Source organism: Pristiophorus japonicus, chromosome 3 (genome assembly GCF_044704955.1).
Source record: "Pristiophorus japonicus isolate sPriJap1 chromosome 3, sPriJap1.hap1, whole genome shotgun sequence".
Lineage (NCBI taxonomy): Eukaryota > Metazoa > Chordata > Chondrichthyes > Pristiophoridae > Pristiophorus > Pristiophorus japonicus.
Window position 1 is genome coordinate 187,642,361 of NC_091979.1, and position 27,108 is coordinate 187,669,468.

The window sequence follows — 27,108 nt, forward strand, 5'->3', positions numbered from 1 at the left end:
TTTAAATAGGGGCGTTACATTTGCGGTTTTCAAATCTGCTGGAACCGCCCCAGAATCCAGGGAACTTTGCTCGATTACAACCAATGTATCCACTATCTTTGCAGCCACTTCTTTTAAGACCCTAGGATGCAAACCATCAGGTCCAGGGGACTTGTCTGCCTTTAGTCCCATTATTTTACCGAGTACTACTACTTTAGTGATAGTGATTGTATTAAGTTCCTCCCTCCCTATAGCCCCTTGATTATCCACTATTGGAATGTTTTTAGTGTCTTCTACCGTGAACACCAATACAAAATATTTGTTCAACGTCTCTGCCGTTTCCCTGTTCACCATTATTAATTCCCCAGTCTCATCATCTCAGGGACCAACATTTACTTTAGCCACTCTTTTCCTTTTTATGTACCTGTTTTTATATTGTGTGCTAGTTTACTTTCATAATCTATCTTCCCTCTCTTTACCATTTTTTTTTAGTCATTCTTTGCTGACTTTTAAAAGTTTCCCAATCCTCTGGCCTCCCACTAGCCTTGGCCACATTGTATGCCCTTGTTTTCAATTTGAAACCATCCCTTTCCTTAGTTAGCTACGGATGTTTATCCCTTCTCTTAGTCTTTCCTTCTCATCGGGATAAATTTTTGTTGAGAGTTATGAAATATCTCCTTAACTGTCTGCCACTGCTCATCAACCGTCCCATTCTTTAATCTATTTTCCTTGTCTACTTTAGCCAACACTGCCCTCATACCTTTGTAGTCTCCTTTATTTAAGCTTAGGACACTGGTTTGAGATCCAACTTTCTCACCTTCCAACTGAATTTGAAATTCAACCATGCTATGGTCACTTATTCCCAGAGGATCTTTTATTACGAGATCCTTTATTAATCCTGTCTCATTACACAGTGCCAGATCTAAGATAACCTGCCCCCCGGTTGTTCAATGAAACAATCCCGGATACACTCTGAACTCTTTCTCAAGGCTACCCTTGCCTATTTACTTTGTTCAATCAATATGAAGATTAAAATCACCGATGATTAATGCCATTCCTTTATTACAAGCTTCCATTATTTCTTGATTTATACCTGTAATCACCGTCACATACACACTTGTGCACACCTGTAATCACCGCCACATACACAGCTGTAATCACTGCCACATACACACCTGTAATCAGCGCCAAATACACACCTGTACACAGCTGTAGTCAATGTCACATACACACCTGCACACAGCTGCAGTCAATGTCACATACACATCTGTGTGCATGACCACAGGCAAGCTAATAAAGAGTTGCGGTGTTTCCCATTTTCAGTCACAGCCACATGCACACTGATGCAAATTCATGTTCACAGATGCATGTGCACTGATGCAGAACTATACCTACAGCCACATGCACATGGATGTTCTGCTGCAGATGCTGGCATGCACTACAGATTTTAATCCAAGGGCCTCCAGTCTAGGAAGCTTGCTACTAGTTGCATTTTTACATTGTTACGGAAGTGAATCAGATCCTAATTTCTCAATGAGCGCAATAGCAAGAATCACTTTGGCGGTTACGTTCAATTAAAACCATCTTCCTGTAATTCCAGACTCTTCCAACTTCCCTTGGATTTTCCAATGTTTTTAGTTAAATTTAGTGGAGTGATAGAATAAACAAGGCAGCAATTGGATGCCACCGAGTTTTTTATATATAGTTTTTTTTAAATCATAGAATCATGTAGCGCAGAAGGAGGCCATTCGGCCCATCGTGCCCTTGCCGGCTCTTTGAAAGACCTATCCAATTAGTCCTACTCCCCTGATGTTTCCCAATAGCCCGACAATTTTTTCCTTTTCAAGTATTTAACTTCAAAAAGTTAAATCTTACAACTTTGGGAAAGATATAATGTTATGTACAGCCAGATGAACTGATTCGCAGAAACATTAAGAGAGCTTTAGTGTGTGTTGCTTATATTAGAGTGAAAAACCAACTGTCCTGACTTCCCAATTAGTGTTATCCCTAATTTGAGTTGTTTAATTGTTAATGACACCCGAAGGTCCACACAATTAGATTATTAAGTATAATTTCAGTTACCAGACAATTAAAGAAGCTGGTGCAGGAGATAAAAACATTATTGATGAAGATTTTCCGTTACATTAGGGAAATCACAAACCAAGATTAGAGGGAGAAAATACATTGTTTGAAAACACATTTAGGAATAGGACTCCCATCTATTTGGTTTTGGACCAGATAGGCAGATTTTTGAATGAGCTGTTAGGAATTTCCAGAAATGTAAACAGGACACCAAAAAACTGTTCTTTAAAATAAAATATATTTTTTTCCACCTCCTTGTGCGTTTCCTGATATTAAACAATTGGTTAATTAAGAATTTAAGAATTAAGAAGGGGTCAGCCGTGGCTTAATTGGTAGCTCTCTCGCTTCTGAGTCAGAAGGTGATGGGTTCAAGTCCCACTTGAGACTTGAGCACATAATCTAGGCTGATACTCCAGTGCAGTACTGAGGGAGTGCTGCACTGTCGGAAGTGCCAGCTTTCAGAGGAGATGTTAAACCGATGTCCTGTCTGCCCTCTCAGCTGGGAGTAGACGAGCCCAAGACACTATTTTGAAGATGAACAGGAAATTCTCCCAGTGTCCTGGCCAATATTTTTCCCTCAACTGACACCACTGAAACAGATTCTCCGATCATTGTCATATTGCTGTTTGTTTAGACCTTGCTGAGCATAAATTGGCTGCCACATTTCCCACATTACAACAGTGACTACACTTCAAAAGTACTTCATCGGCTGAAAAGAGCTTTGGAATGTGCTGAGGTTGTGAAAGGTGCTATAGAAATGCAATTTTTTTCTTTACCAATGTTACAAAGTAATCCCAAGTGTAAGCGACCTCAGGTAATTCATCCTCTGATTGATGCAATTAGATAAAAACTAGATAATTTGTTTTAGTAATGTTGGTTCAGGGATAAATATTGTCCAGAACACTTAGAATCAGGGTACCTCTTGATCACAAGGAAATGGGTGGTAGAGAAAAGACTTGATATAAAGAAACAGTTTTTTTTAAAGAGCATTGGAGGAAGGGGAAAGGAACAAAATAAGATTTTTTGTGCAGGGAGATTTTGAAGAGTTCAGGGTACAGGATCATAAATTGAATGCAAACATCATATCCTGAGATGTTTACCAGTGGCCCTGTCTGCCCTCTCCACTGGATTTAAAGGATTCCATGGCAATATTCGAAGAAGAGCAGAAGAATTTTCCCAATGTCCAGGCCAATATTTATCTCAATCAATATCACTAAAAAAACAGATTATCTGGTCATGTATCACCTTGCTGTTTGTGGGGCCTTGCTAGGTACATATTGGCTGCCACATTTCTATAAAATTCAACTGTAACTGCATTTCAAAGGTACTTTATAGGCTGTGAAACACTTTGGGACATCCTGAGGTTCTGAAAGGCGCTATACAAGTACAACTTCTTTCTTTTGACAGCAGAAACACTTGCATTTCTGCTATCATTTTGTTACATTTTACCTGGACTATTCCTTCTAATATTGCATTGAACTAGACTGTTTTAGACCCATTTGATCTGTTTTCTCAACTGCAGTTATCATGCCAAAGTTTGGCGAATCCTTCAGATGTGATGAACACAACAGTTCCACACTTCCAGGGACAAGGGAGAGTTAGAAAACAGAATGTCTATACTCCCCCGAGTTCTAGATATTCTGTTCAATATATTATACTGTCGACACACCTCGTGGATGTTCGTTTTCTGTTCAAACCTCTACTGTGGGCTGGTAGTGATGAAATCCCAGGGTGATGAGATAGACAGTCAAACCTAGCCTTATGTGTTGATGGCGATGTGTTGCTGTCAATTCAATTTTGGATTGCCACTTCCTGCTTCAAAAACCGAAAGGTACATGCCACAGCGGAATAGATTAGAATCCTCACTGGCTGCAGTGCTATGGAGAAGAGTGATGGTACTTTATGAAGCGGTAGATGAATTTGTAAATAGCTGATCTTCAAACTTGGTAGTTATCTTTGTGAGAAGTTTAAAAAGAAAACTCCAATTTTTCTAAATTGTTTGATTCCCATTCTGAAATTTTTCTTGTTAACAAGTTAATAAATGTCGCAATCTGGTTCTACACGGGTGTGTATATACATAATTATATGCAAAAAGCGTAAGAAGGAATGTATTCTACAAAACTCTGAGTGTCTTTGTAAGACTTCCATCTGTTTTGTTAATACAGCACGGTTCAAATTTCTATTTTATTCAAAGAACACAACTCAAGTAGCAGCCCCTTTTATGCCATGTTCTTTCTATAGATATGTGAAGAGAAAAAGATTAGTGAAGACAAATGTAGGTCCCTTGCAGTCAGATTCAGGTAAATTTGTAATGGGGAACAAAGAAATGTTAGACTAGTTGAACAAATACTTTGGTTCTGTCTTCACGAAGGAAGACACAAATAACCTCCCAGAAGTACTAGGGGCCCGAGGGTCTAGTGAGAACGAGGAACTGAAGGATATCCTTAGTAGGCGGGAAATTATGTTAGGAAAATTGATGGGATTGAAGGCCAATAAATCCCTGGGGCCTGATAGTCTGCATCCCAGAGTACTTAAGGAAGTGGCCCTAGAAATAGTGGATGCATTAGTGATCATTTTCCAACAGTCTATCGAATCTGGATCAGTTCCTATGGACTGGAGGGTAGCTAATGTAACGCCACTTTTTAAAAAAGGAGGGAGAGAGAAAACGGGTAATTATAGACCGGTTAGCCTGACATCAGTAGTGGGGAAAATGTTGGAATCAATTATTAAAGATGAAATAACAGCACATTTGGAAAGAATAACTGATAGGATCAGTCCAAATCAACATGGATTTATGAAAGGGAAATCATGCTTGACAAACCTTCTGGAATTTTTTGAGGATGTAACCAGTAGAGTGGACAAAGGAGAACCAGTGGATGTAGTGTATTTGGACTTTCAAAAGGCTTTTGACAAGATCCCACACAAGAGATTGGTGTGCAAAATCAAAGCACATGGTATTGGGGGTAATGTACTGATGTGGATAGAGAACTGGTTGGTAGACAGGAAGCAGAGAGTCGGGATAAACGGGTCCTTTTCAGAATGGCAGGCAGTGACTAGTGGGGTGCCGCAGGGCTCAGTGCTGGGACCTCAGCTATTTACAATATACATTAATGATTTAGATGAAGGAATTGAGTGTAATATCTCCAGGTTTGCAGATGACACTAAGCTGGGTGGCGGTGTGAGCTGTGAGGAGGATGCTAAGAGGCTGCAGGGTGACTTGGACAGGTTAGGTGAGTGGGCAAATGCATGGCAGATGCAGTATAATGTGGATAAATGTGAGGTTATCCACTTTGGGGACAAAAGCACAAAGGCAGAATATTATCTGAATGGCAGAAGATTAGGAAAAGGGGAGGTGCAATGAGACCTGGGTATCATGGTACATCAGTCATTGAAAGTTGGCATGCAGGTACAGCAGGCGGTGAAGAAGGCAAATGGCATGTTGGCCTTCATAGCTGGGAGATTTGCGTATAGGAGCAGGGAGGTCTTACTGGAGTCGTACAGGGCCTTGGTGAGGCCTCACCTGGAATATTGTGTTCAGTTTTGGTCTCCTAATCTGAGGAAGGACATTCTTGCTATTGAGGGAGTGCAGCGAAGGTTCATCAGACTGATTCCGGGATGGCTGGACTGACATATGAGGGGAGAGTGGATCGACTGGGCCTTTATTCACTGGAGTTTAGAAGGATGAGAGGGGATCTCATAGAAACATATAAAATTCTGACAGGACTGTACAGGTTAGATGCAGGAAGAATGTTCCCGATATTGGAGAAGTCCAGAACCAGGGGACATAGTCTAAGGATAAGGGGTAAGCCATTTAAGACTGAGATGAGGAGAAACTTCTTCAGGCAGAGAGTTGTTAACCTGTGGAATTCCCTACTGCAGAGAGTTGTTGATGCCAGTTCGTTCGATATATTCAAGAGGGATTAGATATAGCCCTTACGGCTAAAGGCTTCAAGGGGTATGGAGAAAGCAGGAAAGGGTTACTGAGGTGAATTATCAGCCATGATCTTATTGAATGTTGGTGCAGGTTCGAAGGGCCGAATGGCCTACTCCTGCACCTATTTTCTATGTTTCTATGTTTCAATGGCTTCATAGTATGTCAAGATTGCCAACAGTATGTCCTCACAGTACATCATGATCATTGTTAGTCTGTTGGTTTATGTCAGCAGTTTCTGAACAGTACCATGATAATGGTCTGCTGCTTTACTTCATTGGTTTGAGTGGGCAGCATTAGCATGGTAAAGTCTCTGAATGAGAAACCTCTCCATGTTTGTATAAAGTTAGGGCACATCATTGCTGCCAGTTGCTTCTGATGTTTTAAATAATTGGTATTCGTAGTTTAAATGAAATCATATTGCAAAAGTTAACAAACTTTGACAGCATTTTGTGGCATGTTCAAAGCAGAATGTTTGTGGCTCTTCCATAAACTACCCTTTTCTGAGATCTGCTCTCCTCTGGAAAAGACTGGAACATTTCTCCTTTTAAAAAGGCAGGTTTATTCAACATTACACCGTCATTAACCACTTTTTAAGTGTTTGGGAATTCTCAGTTCTTTAGATCTAATAATCCACTATGTCCATTCTTCTCGATAACTTCCTATAAATGGCAGCGTTGATTAACAAGGGAGCAGTTCTTTCTGCGATAGAAGTAGCAGAAGGTTGTGCTGGAGGTATCTGTGCTGGTGCTGCAACTGTCTCCCTGTCAGTGCTCAAAGAACCGTGGTTTTGTGACAGAATCGCGGATCGCTAGCAGGTTTCCCTCATCGCACCTCATTTGCATCTGAGGCATCAATTAGCATGTTTGTTGAGGCTAATTGAATGAAACTCAATCATAGCTCTTAATTGCTTGACTATGTGAAAAGAAATCACATTAATGCAGCTAATTAAGTGGATGGCAATAGATGCAACATAATTAGGAGACCAATGTAAAAACAAGCGGCAGCATAGGAGCAAAGAGGGTGGATTTGTGCGCCCGATCACCTAGTTTATTGATGCTCTCTGAGAAGAACAATGGCCCAAAGGCCCCCCAGTTACGTTTTTGGGGATGATGAACAGCAGTAAATGCAAATAGGTTTGCAATTACTATTTTCAAGCTGTTACGGGGCAGAGGTTTGCAAGGACCGCACTTGTGGAGACTTGCATCAAGTAGTCTCCAGTGACTTGTTAAGAGTTGTTTGAGTACTTTGGTTTGAATTGCCCTTGTGTCTTGTTAAGATCTTTCTGTTTTGATCAGTACTTGGGACACAAATGACACAATTGATTATAGAGACGGCATTTGTACATGAAAACTGGGAAGAGCTGGCTTAAATTTGAGATTCTGTTGTGCATACAATAACGGGGGCTTAATGTTGGCAAATATCTGTGCAGCTTTATGAGGATAAAATTAGTCAAAATTGAAATAAAATGTGTTTAAAAAGCTGCTGTTGTTTAAACTGTTTTTATCCCTATCTAGACAACATTTAAATTATCTGATACTTAAAAAAAAATCTTTTGAGGTGAAATTTGGATAAAAAGATGTTGAGCTCATGATTGCATGTTACTGTTGGGTTGGCATTTTTGAATTTAATTGTCTTACTCATTCAGTAAAATGCTTATTAGCTTCATGGACTTAATTCATTTCGGACTTATCCATTCTGCTTTTTTTTAATTTGGGAGACAAAATCAAAAATGCACCATTTTAAATGCCGATTTTTTCATGTGCGTTTTTTTAATGTCTCTGTCCAGGATTACATGCAGAATGTCCACGGAAAGGAGATCGACCTTCTTCGGACCACCGTCAAAGTCCCTGGGAAGCGGCCTCCTCGTGCCACCTCAGCCTGTGCCCCTCTCTCCAGTCCCAAAACGAATGGTCTGCCCAAAGACCTGAGTAGTTTGCACATTTCGCAGAGCCCGGGTGAGTTGTGCAGCTGGCTATCCGAGAAAGTAACCACCGGAAATGGCTACAGAATTGAGCTTGCAAGAGTGTCTGTAACAATCCTGATTTGCATGCAGCGTACTGTGGTAGCACTGAGTAACTAGGACAGAGGCTCTTGTACGTGCTTCCAGTCCAACGTAGAGACTAGCTCTGAAGTGCATCTTCAGGTGCCATCAATAATTTGATCCAAGCTGGCACACATAATACAGTATAACGCGAAACCAACATCGAGTTTCTTTTTTCTGCGATTCCCAGTCAGTTGTGCGACTAATGAAGCAGCAGAAAGATCTGTCCTGCTTTCAGAATAGCGTCTGCCATGTTTCTGCATCAGTTAGTGAGATAAACAGCTGTCTGTGAATCGTGGGAACAGTTTCAGGAGATGGAGAAGGACTAAGTCAGAGATAATTAGCAAATTAAATGTGGAGGAAAGTACTTCCTGTATCAGATTTTCTTTCCACAGAAGTTGAAACCGTAAAATGGGACCAAACCCTCTCAGCCTCGAATAGTCCAATTGGTGTGGTATTTTTTTTCTCTTTAAACAGAGCTTTAGCAAAGCTGTCAACACAGATTAGAGAACTTAATCACTGACTTGAGGCTTCAATTTCCTTTCGAGGTACACTAGTTGGACATTTACATAAGCTTCCTACGTGCAATACTTTAATGCATTTTTTGTCCGATTGAAAATAAGAGTTGATAACTGTATTTAACGAGTGCACAAGGAATTTTATGCAAATGCAATACCAATGTGATGCAAGGTAAATTAATTCCCAAGAGTCAAGTTATGCTGAATGTCTCAATTATTGTTTCCCCCACAAAATTACTCTTAAGAAAGTAAAATATGCTCATTGCTATTAATAAAACTGTGAGTGGGATGGTATTGTCATGCCACCTACGTTGCTATTTGAGCTTAGATACGAGAGATGAACCATCAGGGTGTTGTGGGGTGGAGAGGGGAATGAAACAACTAAAAAAAATTACAGCTGCATACAGTGACACCACAAGCCCCGGCCAGAATGGAGACAATTGGGTGATGCCCCTGTCAATCACACCTGGAGACCGCACGCTGGAAGTGACAGGATTGACGTTACGATCATAATTTGTATTATGTAACTGTCCTCCACTCACTGCATTATGCTTTAGAAATCACCCTTCTGTACTCAAGATACTGTTTGCTGTAGTTTCATAAAATAAAATCAGAAGTCCTATCCCACCTCTAACTCATTGGCTGACACAGTGGTGCCAATATGGGTCTCATGTATGTCATTACTTAATATGCAATTATTTTTCAGCATTTACATAAGTAGCTCTTACACTGGCCTTATTATTTCAGACCAGTGTTCGTGCAGGACTCGCCATGGTTACACTGCTAAGTCGGCCTCTCTTACCCCAGCAACAGAATCAGACACCCTTTTTTTATGATGCTATGATCTAGGATCAGAGAGCTGGATTTGACAGTGTAAATATTGGCAAACCAGCACACTGATCTGAACCAAACAGGCAGCAGTAGAGAGGGTCTGTATATTTTATTGGAGAATTTGGGAGGCTCAAAGCATAAAGCACAATATTGGGTGGAGAGCAGCAAAGAAAAGTGACCATACTAATGGCTTAGAAACATAGAAACATAGAAAATAGGTGCAGGAGTAGGCCATTCGGCCCTTCTAGCCTGCACCGCCATTCAATGAGTTCATGGCTGAACATGCAACTTCAGTACCCCATTCCTGCTTTCTCACCATACCCCTTGATTCCCCTAGTAGTAAGGACTTCAACTAACTCCTTTTTGAATATATTTAGTGAATTGGCCTCAACAACTTTCTGTGGTAGAGAATTCCACAGGTTCACCACTCTCTGGGTGAAGAAATTCCTCCTCATCTCGGTCCTAAATGGCTTCCCCCTTATCCTTAGACTGTGTCCCCTGGTTCTGGACTTCCCCAACATTGGGAACATTCTTCCTGCATCTAACCTGTCTAACCCCGTCAGAATTTTAAACGTTTCTATGAGGTCGCCTCTCATTCTTCTGAACTCCAGTGAATACAAGCCCAGTTGATCCAGTCTTTCTTGATAGGTCAGTCCCGCCATCCCGGGAATCAGTCTGGTGAACCTTCGCTGCACTCCCTCAATAGCAAGAATGTCCTTCCTCAGGTTAGGAGACCAAAACTGTACACAATACTCCAGGTGTGGCCTCACCAAGGCCCTGTACAATTGTAGCAACACCTCCCTGCCCTTGTACTCAAATCCCCTCGCTATGAAGGCCAACATGCCATTTGCTTTCTTAACCGCCTGCTGTACCTGCATGCCAACCTTCAATGACTGATGTACCATGACACCCAGGTCTCTTTGCACCTGCCCTTTTCCTAATCTGTCACCATTCAGATAATAGTCTGTCTCTCTGTTTTTACCACCAAAGTGGATAACCTCACATTTATCCACATTATACTTCATCTGCCATGCATTTGCCCACTCACCTAACCTATCCAAGTCGCTCTGCAGCCTCATAGCATCCTCCTTGCAGCTCACACTGCCACCCAACTTAGTGTCATCCGCAAATTTGGAGATACTACATTTGACAGTCAATCATGTTTAACTCACACTTGCAGTAGATTTATTGATGGAACTGACTCTTCACTTCAAGAAACACTTTTCTTTACCATGTTGTTTGTTGTGCACAATGTTTGAGGAATGCTCACTGTCTTAGTGCAAGTACTGTTCATAAAGAGAGTGATACAGTCTACTCCCCTTAATTCAATGTTGTTTCATTTGAATAATCAGTTAATTCCAGTAGAAATAGTCCAAAATAAATCTGCTGCTTTATTATTAACCATTGGATGATTCGAATTTTTTTCAAATAAAAAAAGGTCTTTGAATTAAGAGTAGACAATATCCCCATGTCACACATATACGTAAAGTATTGAACGAGCTCCACACAATCATTAGTGATTTCATTTCAGAATCTGCCAGAAGATTAATAAGAAACATGCATTTTCCCCAAGCACTGCCACAGATATTTTCTTATATTGGCTCCAACCATTAGGCTATCCTTATTTTTTTTTTAATTGTGAATTACTGATGAATGGATCCTGCTTTTTAAATGCTTTAAACATATGAATTCTATCAAAACACTGTAGATTGCATTTAAAACATATATTAATTGTTAGAGTGTGGGCGTCGCTGGCAAGGCCAGCATTTATTGCCCATCCCTAATTGCCCTTGAGAAGGTGGTGGTGAGCCGCCGCCTTGAACCGCTGCAGTCGGTGTGGTGAAGGTACTCCCACAGTGCTTTCGGGAGGGAGTTGCAAGATTTTGACCCAACAACGATGAAGGAACGCCAATGTGTGCCCAAGTTGCGATATAGCTTGGAGGGAAACTTGGCGGTGGTGGTGTTCCCATGCACCAACTGCACTTGTCCTTCTAGGTGGTCGAGATCACGGGTTTGGGAGGTGATACAGAAGAAGCCTTGGCAAGTTGCTGCAGTATATCCTGTGGATAGAATTTATAGAATAAATTCATAGAGAAATAATTTAAACAGGTCTGGTCAATTTTGTTAGGAGGCATCAAAAGTCAAATTGGGATATTTGTAGTAAAGATGTGCGAGGATCTTATGTTGGTCAATTTTGTTAGGAGACATCAAAAGTCAAATTGGGATATTTGTAGTAAAGATGTGCGAGGATCTTATGTTGGTCAATTTTGTTAGGAGACATCAAAAGTCAAATTGGGATATTTGTCGTAAAGATGTGTGAGGATCTTATGTCCAGAACCAACATATATCAGAAAAGCCAGGAATCTGAGATGAAAATAAGTGACTTCATGCTTGAATCTAAAGAGTGTATCAGTCAGTCGGACTGCTTGTAGAAATTGAAGGGTTACCAAAAAAATGGAGTTTATCTTAATTAACTTTGATATCTTTCTGTTTATTTTTTACTTTTTTGTTTAAATAGACAAACCAACCTAGTTGAGGGCAGGATTGGGTCAGGTAGGATATCAACACTCACTGGGTTCAAAAAAGAAAGATTGCCACTCGGGGCTAGGTAGTGGCTCGTAGCCTGTGCCTATGGAAATGGAATCATAGCTCAGTGTGCGTCCACACCTTCACGAGAGGAAGGGAGAAGACTGCAATTGACATACCAGAAAGTAGCTCTATATAATAACCCCCTCAGACATGCCCTGTATAGTCGGCTGCTGTATTAGAAGACAAGTGCACATTTCTATGGTTCTAAAGCCTGCATTTCAAGTCTATTAGCTTCCAGTTTCTAATATTTTGCTATGACAATTCCACATTATCCGAATCCTTTGCTCTTCTGTGCCTGAGATGAACTGATTTAATTCCCAAACCCTTAAAAACAGTTGGTCTGATTGTTTTTAGCAACTCTTGGGTCTAGGCGTAGAAAAGGCATTTGCAGACGTGTTTTGACTATTAACCATCATGCTGACATTTATCTGAAACCTCTTATAAATTTCTATCAAAACCCTCCAGGACATCATTAACTTATTTATATTTATTTATGTGAGATCAGTAAACCTTCAAGTCTTTATATAACATTCCTGCAAATAAAAAGTGCAGAACACATACCCCAGCTCAGCACAGCTTAACAAGCATTGTAATGTTCTTGTTAATGTTTTGTTTCATTTTGATAAATTAATTTCTAGCAGCTGAAAACTTCAAAGATATAAACTTTCGGTCAGCTAGCTGCTGGTATCCTATAGCAGGGTTTCCACTCAGCATGGAATGTGCATGCTATAGAATTTTGATCGATAAAAGCCCGAGAATGCAAGTCCCCTCTACGCTGACAGTAAGGACTTTGTCCAACCCATAAAACCAAAATAATAGCATGAATATTCAGTGACCTAGAATACTAATTATTGTCATGAATATTAATGCGATCAGACTTTATTTCCAGTCAGACGTCTCTGAAGATGGGCCCGTAATGAGAGCAGTTAGGAGTGAATGCTGTTCACATGACAGTGAGTCGGGTAATAAGGATAGCTTGATTAGCACTGTTTTCGGAGATGAGAGGACTCACGTGGGGTGTGGGGGAGGCATTCGTTGCCTTGTTGAGCACCGCTGGCTGTGTGCCGCTGACTCAGATTAATGAGGCCTAAGAGGTGCATTATGAGCAGTGGCAAAGGTTTGATCTAATGGGTTCAGTCATTTTTCCTTTGACTGACAGACACGGGGAAGTAATTGGCTGTATAGGAGAGCAGTTCATTGGCAGTCCTTAAAGAGACCGTGTCCCTTTATTATTGTGTTACTTCTTTTATGGTTCATGATTTCAGAAATCAAAGCTACAGTGCTTAAAGGAAAAAGAAAAATCACTTGGTCTCGAATTGATTTTCACAACTTCATCTGGCTCTTACAATTTTAATAATAAAGTGTACACATTTGGATGAAATGACAATAAAACCCTTTTATTTTCTAATAGGGGGCTCATAACCCTTACTCGGCTCTTCTGTGTATGGATTAATTTTAATCTCTAATTAATTAATTACTCCAGCACGTTCTGAAACCTCGAGTAACCCTCCCCACGCTGAGTGCCATTGCCAGCGCTCCTCTTCACTGTTATCATGAAGTTTAGGAAGTTTAGCCCCACTGAAACAGCATGATGCAGCTCAATGGCTGTCTTCAAACTCTGCTGTAGCATAGAATGATAGGAGTTTACAGCACAGAACGAGGCCATTCAGCCCATTGTGTCTTTGCCGGCTCTTTATTGGAGCAGTCCAAAACTAATCCTACTGCCAACTCTTCTTGTAACCCTGTATATAACACTGATACTTGATATCAGTTTTGTATCGAACTACAATACTATGGATAGACCTGTGGCCCAGACACGAGCTATGTTAGTCGCAGTGAAGTTATCCTACCCAGCGTGCATTGCGGAAAGTGGCTCTGATGGTGACACCAATACAGTGTTAGAAGCATTTGTGGTTCCATGACATTTTGTGACCATCAAGATGTTGGAGCTGGATCTGGAATGCTTTCATGTTTGACATCCAATATTAGCATAAAGCACTCTGAAAAATGTGGGGAATGTCAGGGAGAAATAAATGGCATTCTCTCCACTAAAACTAGTCCCACTAATACATTATCTCTCCCAATGTGCAGTCTAATTCGATTTTGAATAACCTAATATTTATGCTGCTTTCACCTTGCTGTGCAAACCATTTATTAAACCAAGGCCTCATCTGCCTGCTCAAGTTAATGGAATAGATGCCATGGTGAGTAGAGTTCTCCTCGTGTCCTGGTCAATGGTCCTCCTTCAATAAAACCACCAAAGATAGATTGACTAGTGGTTCATCTCATATGCTGTGTAAATATTGGCTGGCCTATTTACCCACATCACGGCAGTAACTACAAAAATGAATTTATTAGACGAGAACTGCTTTTAGGTGTCCTGAGGACATGCCAATGCAAGCTCTTACTTTTCTTCCTGTCGAACAGTCCCAAGTCACTTTTTGACCTTCCCCTTTCTTGCATCTCGACACACCATGTGTATCCAGAGTTGAGAGCACGGATGTGGTCAGTGGCTCCATTGGTGGCTTATTACTGGCTACTAGGGGGATGCTGAAATGACGAGTGTTGTCTTTTCTTGAAGTTTTTTTCTCTCTCAAAGGTGGCCTCAACTTTGTACATACCCATGACAACACTGCTGTAGTTGGAACTCCATATGAGGAGGATGATAGATACAAACCCGTCTTCCACTATTCCATACCACATGCCTTTCACAACATCAGGATGTCCCAAAGCACTTTACAACCAATGAAGTACTGCTATAACGTAGGAAACACGATAGCATATTTGCACACAACAAGATCCCACAAACATCAATGACATAATGACCAGCTATTCTGTATTAGTGATGTAGGTTGAGTTATTAATATTGGTCAGGACTCCATGGAGAACTCCCCTGCTTTCCTTCGATGTAGTGCCATGGGATCTTTTATGTCCACCTGAAAGGGCAGACAGGGCCTCAGTTTAACGTCTCAACTGGAAGACGCTACCTCCGACAGTGCAATGCTCCCTCGGTACTGCACTGAAAGTGTCAGCCTGGATTATGTGCTCAAGTTTCTGGAGTGGGATTTGAACCCACAACCTTCTGACTCAGGTGAGAGTGTTACCCACTGAGCCATGGCTGACATCTCTAATTTAAATATTATGCAGATCTGCCTTGTACTCAGTGCCATCCTTGATGTAATTAGATGCTTCAGGTCTCTTCATGGCACACAGTGCTGGATCTTGCTCAGATATCCTTCCGTGCTACCTATGTCTTGTATTTAATGGATGATTTATTTGAGATTTTCTAAAAGCTTTTTATAATCGCTCTCACCTGGTGTTACCACCAGCATTCCAACAATAACACTTGGGAAGAATTATTTGGTTCGAAATGGGGAGACATTTTTAACAAGTTCAGTATAAGGTTTAAATGGATTGGCCCGCTGGTCTGACAGAAGAGAGTTGAAAGAGAGAGCCATTATGAATGGTGATTGAGAATGACTTAACTCTGATCTGAAGTTTGTGAAAGGATTGTGTACGTGTGGATCTTGCTAAGTTATTCCTGATTTTCCTATATAATGACAGACATAATGTTATATCTGGTAATACGCAGCTAGCAAAACCTCTTGTTTCTATTGTAACAATACTGTGACACAGTATTATCCTCTCACTGCCTGACATTGCCAATCAGACCCCACCTTCGTCCCAACATATTTGAGTATATGTGAAAAGATTATTAAAAAAAGATGTCAACTGTACTGAATTCAACCTGTGGAATTCTCCACCACAGAAAGTTGTTGAGGCCAGTTCATTAGATATATTCAAGAGGGAGTTAGCTGTGGCCCTTACGGCTAAAGGGATCAAGGGGTATGGAGAGAAAGCAGGAGTGGGGTACTGAAGTTGCATGATCAGCCATGATCATATTGAATGGTGGTGCAGGCTCGAAGGGCTGAATGGCCTACTCCTGCACCTACTTTCTATGTTTCTATTGGGTTGTTCATTGATCACGAGTCAATCAGTCTTCTCAATATCAAATCTGTCTTGTTACTCATCGCTCAATGTAGCTCGTCCTGCTAGATAAATCTACACCTCCTTACCCGTCTGTGCCTAATTGTGTGCCACCTTCCTTTTTGTTCATGTAGGTCACACTTACCTGTGGATAGGGTCTCATATATTGTGTGTGTTACATAGAAACATAGAAAATAGATGCAGGAATAGGCCATTCAGCCCTTCGAGCCTGCACCACCATTCAATAAGATCATGGCTGATCATTCACCTCAGTACCCCTTTCCTGCTTTCTCTCCATACCTCTTGATCCCTTTGGCTGTAAAGGCCATGTCTAACTCCCTCTTCAATATATCTAACGAACTGACATCAACAACTCTCTGCGGTAGAGAATTTAACAACTTTCTGAGTGAAGAAGTGTCTCCTCATCTCGGTCCTAAATGGCTTATCCCTTATCCTTAGACCATGACCCATGGTTCTCGACTTCCCCAACATCAGGAACATTCTTCCTGCATCTAACCTGTACAGTCCTGTCAGAATTTTATATGTTTCTATGAGATCCCCTCTCATTCTTCTAAACTCCAGTAAATACAGGCCCAGTCGATCCAGTCTCGCCTCATATGTCAGTCCTGCCATCCCAGGAATCAGTCTGGTGAACCTTCGCTGCACTCCCTCAATAGCAAGAATGTCCTTCCTCAGATTAGGAGACCAAAACTGAACACAATATTCCAGGTGAGGCCTCACCAAGGCCCTGTACAACTGCATTAAGACCTCCCTGCTCCTATACTCACATCCCCTAGCTATAAAGGCCAACATGCCATTTGCTGCCTTCACCACCTGCTGTACCTGCATGCCAACTTTCAATGATTGATGTACCATGGCACCCAGGCCTCGTTGCACCTCCCCTTTTCCTAATCTGCCGCCATTCGGATAATATTCTGCCTTCATGTTTTTGCCCCCAAAGTGGATAACCTCACATTTATCCACATTATACTGCATCTGCCATGCATTTGCCCACTCACCTAACCTGTCCAAGTCACCCTGCAGCTTCTTAACATCCTCCTCACAGCTCACACTGCCACCCAGCTTAGTGTAATCTACAAACTTGGAGATATTACACTCAATTCCTTCATCTAAATCATTGATGTATATTGTAAATAGCTGGGGTCCCAGCACTGAGCCCTGCGGCACCCCACTAGTCACTGCCTGCCATTCTGAGAAGGACCTGTTTATCCCTACTCTCTGCTTCCTGTCTGCCAACCAGTTCTCTATCCATGTCAGTACATTACCCCCAATACCGTGTGCTTTAATTTTGCACACCCATCTCTTGTGTGGGACCTTGTCAAAAGCCTTTTGAAAGTCCAAATACACCACATCCACTGGTTCTCCCTTGTCCACTCGACCAGTTACATCCTCAAAATATTCTAGAAGATTTGTCAAGCATGATTTCCCTTTCATAAATCCATGCTGACTTGGACCGATCCTGTTACTGCTTTCCAAATGCTATTTCATCTTTAATAATTGATTCCAACATTTTCCCCACTACTGATGTCAGGCTAACTGGTCTATAATTACCCGTTTTCTCTCTTTAAAAAGTAGTGTTATATTAGCTACCCTCCAGTCCATAGGAACTGATCCAGAGTCGTTAGACTGTTCAAAAATGATCACCAATGCATCCACTATTTCCAGGGCCACTTCTTTAAGTACTCTGGGATGCAGACTATCAGGCCCTGGGGATTTATCAACCTTCAATCCTATCAATTTCCCGAACACAATTTCCCGCCTAATAAGGATTTCTCACTAGACCCTCGGTCCCCTAGTATTTCCGGAAGGTTATTTGTGTCTTCCTTTGTGAAGACAGAACAAAAATATTTGCATAATTAGTCTGCTATTTCTTTGTTCCCCATTATAAATTCACCCGATTCTGACTCAAAGGGACCTACGTTTGACTTCACTACTCTTTTTCTCTTCACATACCTATAGAAGCTTTTGAAGTCAGTTTTTATGTTCTCAGCAAGCTTCCTCTCATACTCTATTTTCCCCCTCCTAATTAAACCCTTTGTCCTCCTCTGCTGAATTCTAAATTTCTCCCAGTCCTCAGGTTTGCTGCTTTTTCTGGCCAAATTATATGCCTCTTCCTTGGATTTAAAACTATCCTTAATTTCCTTATGTTAGCCACGGTTGAGCCACCTTCCCCGTTTTATTTTTACTCCAGGTCGGGATGTACAATTGTTGAAGTTCATCCATGTGATCTTTAAATGTTTGCTATTGCCTATCCACCGTCAACCCTTTAAGTATCATTCACCAGTCTATTCTAGCCAATTCACGTCTCATACCATCGAAGTTACCTTTCCTTAAGTTCAAGACCCTAGTCTCTGAATTAAATGTGTTACTCTCCATCCTAATAAAGAATTCTACCATATTATGATCACTCTTCCCCAAGGGGCCTCGCATATCAAGGTTGCTGATTAGTCCTTTCTCATTATACATCACCCAGTGTAGAATGGCCAACCCTCGAGTTGGTTCCTTGACATATTGATCTAGAAAACCATCCCTAATACACTCCAGGAAATCCTCCTCCACCTCATTGCTACCAGTTTGGTTAGCCCAATCAATATGTAGATTAAAGTCGCTCATGATAACTGCTGTATCTTTATTGCACGTATCCTTAATTTCTTGTTTGATGCTGTCCCCAACCTCACTACTACTGTTTGGTGGTCTGTACACAACTCCCATGAGCGTTTTCTGCCCTCTGGTATTCCGCAGCTCTACCCATATAGATTCCACATCATCCAAGCTAATGTCCTTCCTTACTATTGCGTTAATATCCTCTTTAACCAGTAACACTACCCCACCTCCTTTTCCTTTCTGTTTCTCCTTCCTCAATGTTGAATATCCCTGGATGTTGAGTTCCTAGCCTTGCTCACCCTGGAGCCATGTCTCCATAATGCCAATTTTATCATATTTGTTAATAGCTACCTGCGCAGTTAATTCGTCCATTTTATTATGAATACTCCTTGCAATAAGGCACAGAGCCTTCAGGCTTGTCTTTTTAACACACTTTGTCCCTTTAGAATTTTGCTGTAATGTGGCCCTTTTTGATTTGTGCCTTAGCTTTCTCTGCCCTCCACTTTTACTTTTCTCCTTTCTATCTTTTGCTTCTGCCCTCATTTTACTTCCCTCTGTCTCCCTGCATAGGTTCCCATCCCCTGCCATATTAGTTTAGCTCCTCCCCAACAGCACTAGCAAACATTCCGCCGAGGACATTGGTTCCGGTCCTGCCCAGGTGCAGACCGTCCAGATTGTACTGGTCCCACCTCCCCCAGAACCGGTTCCAATGTCCCAGGAATTTAAATCTCTCCCTCCTGCACCACTCCTCAAGCCACGTATTCATCTTAGCTATCCTGCAATTCCTACTCTGACTAGCACGTGGCACTGGTAGCACTTCTGAGCTTTACTACCTTTAATTTAACTCCTAGCTCCCTAAACTCAGCTTGTAGGACCTCGTCCCTTTTTTTTTAAACCATATCATTGGTAGCTATATGTACCACGACAGCTGGTTGTTCACCCTTCCCCTCCAGAATGCGCTGCAGTCGCTCCGCGACATCTTTGACCCTTGCACCAGGGAGGCAACATACCATCCTGGAGTCTCGATTATGGCTGCAGAAACGCCTATCTATTTCCCTTACAGTAGAATCCCCTATCACTATTGCTCTCCCACTCTTTTTCCTGCCCTCCTGTGCAGCAGAGCCACCCATGGTGCCATGAACTTGGCTGCTGCTGTATTCCCCTGATTAGTCATCTCCCCCAACAGTACCCAAAACTGTGTATTTGTTTTGGAGGGAGGTGACTGCAGGGGACCCCTGCACTACCTTCCTTCCACTGCTCTTCCTGATGGTCACCCATTCCCTATCTGCCTGTGTAATCTTTACCTGCGGTCTGACCAACTCACTAAACGTGCTATTCACGACATCCTCAGCATCGCAGATGCTCCAGAGTGAATCCATGCGCAGCTCCAGTGCCGCAATGCGGTCTGTCAGGAGCTGCAGCTGGATACACTTCCTGCACATGGGACACTGAAAGCGTCCCTGAGGTCCCACATAGCACAGGAGGAGCATAACACGGGTCTGGCCTCTCCTGCCATGACTTAACCGTTAAATTATTTAATTTGGCAACAGTGCCATAAGCTTCTTACTGCTAAGAACAAGGAAAAAGGTAAGGAAAAAGAAAACTACTCACCACTCAACCAGTCAATCACTTACCCTCTTGGCTGTGATGTCACACTTCGATTACTTTTTACTTCTCTTTTACTTTGACCTCGCTGCCGCCGCTTCCCTCTCAGGTCCTCCCACTCCCGCTGCTGCTCCCGACTAGCTCGGACTGGGCTTTGAGCCTTGGGCTTTATTGATGCTTTCTGCTGCCGCCGCTTCCCTCACAGGTCTGCCCGCTCCAGCTGCTGCTCCCGACTAGTAAGAGAGAAGTAAAAAGTAATTATAGTGTGACTTCACAGCCAGGAGGGTAAGTGATTGGCTGGTTGAGTGGTGAATAGTTTTCTTTTTCTTTATCTGTTATCTCAGATTTCTGCATATCCTGTGCGACCCACTCGTTTGACACGTGTATCCAGCCACAAAAGGTAGGGCACCCTTGGGTTAGGATAATACATAGATTGGGTTATATTGCAAGGCAGTAACGGGGATAAATGCTCATGGATTATCAGACAATTTTTATCATTTATAACACGATGCAGAATTAGTAATTTCATTAAAATAAGGTGAGAGGAAAGTGATGGGCACAGTGATGGGCTTCAACAATTGAATCCCATAAATGAAAGTGAGCATTATTGATTTTTCAAATACAGAATGTTCTAGGGTCTTCCATTCATATGTTATGACCCAGATTTTGCTGGCATGGACCTTCTCTCAGCATACCCGTTTTGTTAGATTTTTTTTCCCTCGCCCTTCAGCGACAGCATTTTTTGTGCCATAACTTGCTGAAAGTGCGAGCTGCTAACGGTGTGACAAGGGCAGCGGGGTATCTGGCACCTTGGTGAATGATGGGACCAACAGTCGACCTCCTTAACCAATGAGATTTAAGGATTGAGAAATTGGTGTCAAAATCAAGTGAAGAGAGGAAAAGATTGGATTAAGAGAGAAAGAAAAGAGGCTGAAAGGAAAAGTAAAAAAAGAAAATTTAAATTAAAAATTGAAACGTTTAATTCATTTTTGCAGTAATCCCTTAACCTCTCGGGGAGGTTGAGGGCGAGCTGCAGTTTTTACGAGGCTAATGGCGGAGTGGCGTAAATCGTCCAGCAACTTGTGGCGATTCGCAACTCACACCGCATCTCTTCCTCGCCACACATTTCTGGCTTAATCAAGGGTTATAGGGAACAGGCAGAAAAGTGGAGTTGAGGCCAAGATCCCATCAGCCATGATCTTATTGAATGGCGGAGCAGGCTCGAGGGGTCGTATGGCGTACTCCTGTTCCTATTTCTTATGTTAGTTACACACTAATAATCCCGTGCGCATTTACCCCTCCACTATTTTCCCATCAAATGCTGGGCCACTCTTTTCACAATGTTTACATTTATTGTTACATTGCAAGGCTGTGAAAACAAGTCATATACCAATGGCTAAATACTATAGAATCTTTCGAGGAATATAGAAAGTTAAGAGGCAAAATGAAAAAGGATATTAGAAATGCTAAGAGAGAGCACGAGAAATTCTTGGCTAGTAAAATTAAGGAAAACCCTAAGATGTTCTATAAGTATATTAAGAGTAAGAGGGTAACTAAAGGAAGGTTAGGGTCATCTTTGTCTGGAGGCGGAAGATGTTGGTAAGGTTCTTAACGAATACTTTGCATTTGTTTTCACAAAGGAAAGAGGCAATGTTGATACTGCTATCGAGGAGGAGTTTGATATTCTGGATGAAATAAATATAGTGAGAGAGGAAGTATTAAGGGGTTTAGCAGCTTTGAAAGTAGATAAGTCCTCAGGCCCGGATGAAATGCATCTGTTGAGCGAAGTAAAAGAGGAAATAGCAGAGGCTTGACCATCATTTTTCACTCCTCTTTGGATTTGGGCATGATGCCAGAGGATTGGAGGGTTAGGGTTAGTACTAATGTAGTGCCCTTGTTTAAGAAGGGAGAAAGGGATAGGCCGAGTAATTACAGGCGTGTCAGCCTAACATCAGTGGTGAGAAAATTATTGGAAAAATTCCTGAAAGACAGGATAAATCTACATTTGGAAAGGCAGGGATTAATTAGGGACAATCTGCACGGATTTGTTAAGGGAAGATCGTGTTTGACTAACCTGATTTAATTTTTTGAGGAGGTAACCAAGAGGGTCTTTGAGGGTAGTACGTACGATGTAGTGTATGTGGACTTTAGCAAAGCTTTTGATAAGGTCCCATATGGTAGACTGGTCAAGAAGTTTAAAGCCCATGGGATCCAGGGCAAAGTGGCAAGTTGGATCCAAAATTGACTTGGAGGTAGGAAGCAAAGGGGTTGGAAGGATGTTTCCAGTGGGGTTCCGCAGGGCTCAATACTGGGTGCCTTGCTTTTTGTGGTATATATCAACGATTTAGATTTGAATATAGGGAGTATGATTGAGAAGTTTGCAGACGACACTAAATTTGGTTGTGTGGTTGATAATGAAGAAGGAAGTCATGGGCTGCAGGATGATATCAATCTACTGGTCAGATGGACAGAGCAATGGCAAATTTAATTCGGAGAAGTATGACATGATGCACTTTGGGAGGGCTAATAAGGAAAGGGTATACACATTAAGCGGTAGGCCACTTAATAGTGTAGATGAACAAAGGGACCTTGGAGTGCTTGTCCACAGATCCCTGAAAGTAGCTGGCCAGGTGGATAAGGTGGTTAAGAAGGCATATGGAATGCTTGCCTTTATTGGCCGAGACCGAGAATATAAGAGCAGGGAGGCTATGTTTAAATTGTATAATACTTTGTTGGAGTACTGCGTGCAGTTCTGGTTGTCGTATTATAGGAAGGACGTGATTGCACTGGAGAGGGTGCAGAGGAGATTTACGAGGATGCTGCCTGGAATGGAGAATCTTAGTTATGAGGATAGATTTGATAGGCTTGGTTTGTTCACATTGGAACAGAGGAAGTTGAGAGACCTCATTGAGGTGCACAAAATATTGAGGGGCCTGGACATTGTGAATAGTAAGGGCCTATTTCCACTGGTGGAGGGGTCTATTACGAGTGGGCATAATTTTATAGTGGTTGGTGGAAGGTTGAGAGGGGTTTTGAGGGGGTTGGGTGGGCTTTACGCGGAGGGTTGTGGGGATCTGGAACTCGCTGCCTGGAAGAGTGGTGGATGCAGAAACCCTCACCACTTTTAAGAGATGGTTGGATGGGCACTTAAAGTGCCGTAACCTGCAGGGTTACGGACCCAAAACTGGTAATTGGGATGAGACTGGATGACCTTTTGTTGGCCGACGCAGTATTAATGGTAACTACTGCAGGTTATCGAATACGGCCAGGGTGATCTTCTGGACTAGTTTCGATCGCCTGGATGGGTCGGAGAGGAATTTTCCCAGATTTTCTTCTCCCTAAATTGACCTGGGTTTTAATCTGATTTTTGTCCCTCCCAGGAGATCACATGGCTCCGGTTGGGATGGAATGTAGAATGTTTCAGTATAAGGGGTGTCGCAGTTGTGTGAGGCGGACTGGTTGGGCTGGGTGTTCTTTGCCTTTCCGTCATTGTTCATAGATTTATATGTAACCTTTATATGTGTGGCTCTTTGTCGGCCGGCGTGGACATGATGGGCCGAAATGGCCTCCTTCTGCGCTGTAAATTTCTATTTTTCTATGTTTCTATTGCTCATTCCTCTGTGCAATGATCAGAGGACGACTGTGAATATGAGCATTGTACCAGGAATAAAAAGCTGGCTGGAGGTGTGTTAACATTGGTAACTCATCCTATTTAAACCAAAATGTATAAATGTATTTCATGGTTTTTCAGCCTGTGCGTGTTCCTTTTGAAGTTAAGTACCCCAGTTCCTGATTTGCAATTTCACTGACAGGTGGACATAGATCTTGTGTTATGCTGGTCAGATCTCACTGTGTGCTTTCACACCGCTTGACCAGCAAAAAGAGGTTTTATATGGAATATAATGAGTGAAACAGCTCTGTAACTGGAACAGGCAATTCTCTGATGAGAAATAATGGGTGTTATTTTTACTAGGTTAGTCACTGTCCAGGAGATATATATATATATATATTATAAATGTATAATGGAGACTTTCACTGCCCCAAAGTAATTTTATTTGAATGCAAATACAGGTTTATATACTTGTGAAAAGGGTTATATTCCACCTCAAGATAATTAACTGCAGAAACTGGCTACAAGTATTTTGGCGTTCGTTGATCAAGAGGTCAGACTAGCTTTTCATTATTGTGAATAAAGCAGGCACGAATGTCATAACAAATGGTCTCGAGGGAGTGAAAGGTCCCACGTTTCATAGTGGTGTTTGAGTGTGGTATCAGTCATGTACACATTGCTCTCTGACCTTTAGAGTGAGTTAATGGCCATTTCATTATAAGGGACTGATAGGCACCGTAAACAGATGCTGGCAGATGAAGCCTGGTTCCAACATGAAACAAAATGCTGGGCTAGAAAGAGTGCGGAGGTGATCATGGTATTTTGAGGGTCATGCCAGATAATAAGACGAATATGATGTGACTCACGGGCATTCTGTTGTTCAATTCGTGCTCGGGAGCCAGTTTTATGGAGGTACCAGCTGACATCTGAAAGCATTCTAAAAAAAATTCTCTTCCATTTAAGTAGCTGTCGAGATGGTATTGAGAAAGTAACTATCCTTTTAATTCTAACAGAGCCTTCATATCAATGGAAAGTGTGGCCTTTCCTCCTGAAGAACCAGCAACTGCGAGAGAAAAAGCGATGTGTTGTCTCAGTATTCTTTCACGATGGATGAAAATCTTTGCCCTTGCACTGTTAGCTATTAACTTTGGCCAATGCAGTCTTAGCCCAGTCCAGTGGACCAACAACAACAACTTTTATTTATATAGTGCCTTTAACGTAGTGAAATGTTCCAAGGTGCTTCATGGAAGTATTATGCGATAAAAATTTGACACCGAGCCGCATAAATAGAAATTAGCACAGATGATCAAAAGCTTGGTCAAAGAGGTAGGTTTTAAGGAGCATCTTGAAGGAGGAAAGAGAGGCTGAGAGGGTTAGGCAGGGAGTTCCAGGACTTGAGGCCTAGGCAACAGAAGGCACGGCCACCGATGGTTCAGCGATTACAATCAAGGATTCTCAGGACAGCAGAATTAGAGGAGCGCATTCATCTCGGGGATTGTGGGGCTGGAGGAGATTATAGAAATAGGGAAGGGTGAGGCCATGGAAGAATTTGTAAACAAGGATGAGAATTTTGAAATCGAGGCTTTGCTTAACCAGGAGCCAACGTAGGTCAGTGAGCACAGGGGTGATGGGTGAACAGGACTTGGTGCGAGTTAGGACATGGGCAGCCGAGTTTTGGATCACCTCTAGTTTACATAGGGTAAAATGTGGGAGGCCAGCCAGGAGCGCTTTGGAGTAGTCAAGTCTAGAGGTAACAAAGGCATGGATGAGGGTTTCAGCAGCGGATAAGCTGAGGCAAGGACGGAGACGGGCAATTTACGGAGGTGGAAATAGGTGGTCTGAGTTATGCTGCGAATATGTGATCGAAAGCTCATTTCAGGGTCAAATATAACACCAAGGTTGCAAACAGTTTGGTTCAGCCTCAGACAGGAGTTAGGGAGAGGGATGGAGTCCGTGTTTTAGGGAACGGAGTATGTGGCGGAGACCGAAAACAATGGCTTCAGTCTTCCCAATATTCAATTGGAGAAACTTTCTGCTCATCCAGAACTGGATGTCGGACAAGCAGTCTGACAATTTAGAGACTCTGGAGGAGCCGAGAGAAGTGGTAGTGATCAGCGTACATGTGGAAACTGACACTGTTTCCGGATGATGTCATCAAGGGCCAACATGTAGATGAGAAATAGAAGAGGGCCAAGGGATAGATCCTTGGGGTACACCAGAGGTAAAGATGTGGGGGCGGGAAGAGAAGCCGTTGCAAGTGATTCTCTGGCTGTGATTAGATATGGAACCAGGCGAGTGCATTCCCACTGAGCTGGACGACGGTGGAGAGGCATTCGAGAAGGCCAATCATGTCAAAGGTTGCAGACAAGTCGAGAAGGATGAGGAGGGATAGTTTGCCTTTGTCACAGTCACAAAGGATGTCATTTATGACTTTGATGAGAGCTGTTTCGGTACTGTGGCAGGCACAGAAACCGGATTCGAGGGATTCAAACATGGAGTTGCCCAATGTCTATTGCTCAAACTAGGCCCCAAATCCAGTCATAGTTCAACAGGCGCTGTTTCTGACAAGTCATAAGGACAAAGTAAGAAGGAGATATCACACTAGTATGGTGGAATTGGGGGGTGAGGTAGCTGCTTGCAGATGGGGGAATAACATTGCCATCAAACATTGAGAGTCCTTGAAAGCCCTGCATCCTCATATATCACTGTCCCTTCCTGTGCTGCCACTCTTGTTTAGTTATAGTTAAATTGCTATTTTCATCCACTTAAACTTTAATGTAACTATGCTCCTCCTTAAGCTGTCAGCTGTGGCTCAGTTGATAGCTCTCTCGCCTCCGAGTCAAGTCCCACTCCAGAGTGTCAGTGCAGTGTTGAAGGAGTGCTGCACTGTCAGAGATACCGTCTTTAAACTGAGGCCCAGTCTGCTCTCTCATGTCGACGTAAAAGATCCCATGGCACTATTTCGAAGAGGAGGAGGGGAGTTCTCTCCAGTGTCCTGGAAAACATCACTAAAACAGATTATCTGGTCATTCTCTGATTGCTGTTTGTGGGATCTTGCTGTGCAAAATTTGGCTGCCGCGTTTCCTACATTGCAACAGTGACTACACTTCAAAAAGTACTTTATTGGCTGTAAAGCGCCTTGGGACGTACTGAGGTTATGAAAGGTGCATGTAAATGAAAGTTTTTCCTTTTTTCAATTTAAAACATGGATTATGGGGGAAAGTTTGCAACATAGAAACATAGAAAATAGGTGCAGGAGTAGGCCATTCGGCCCTTCGAGCCTGCACCACAATTCAATAAGATCATG

General features: G+C 42.3%; 1 protein-coding gene across 3 annotated transcripts in view; it reads left to right on the forward strand.

The window, feature by feature from the left end:
- The window catches only part of agap1 (ArfGAP with GTPase domain, ankyrin repeat and PH domain 1), a 1,020,940-nt gene that overhangs the window by 721,639 nt on the left and 272,193 nt on the right, over positions 1 to 27,108 (forward strand). For all 3 annotated transcript variants that reach the window (XM_070876105.1, XM_070876104.1, XM_070876106.1), the window contains one exon: positions 7,782 to 7,950. In XM_070876105.1, coding sequence (XP_070732206.1) covers positions 7,782 to 7,950 — 169 coding nt within the window. The remainder of the gene's footprint in view (positions 1 to 7,781; positions 7,951 to 27,108) is intronic.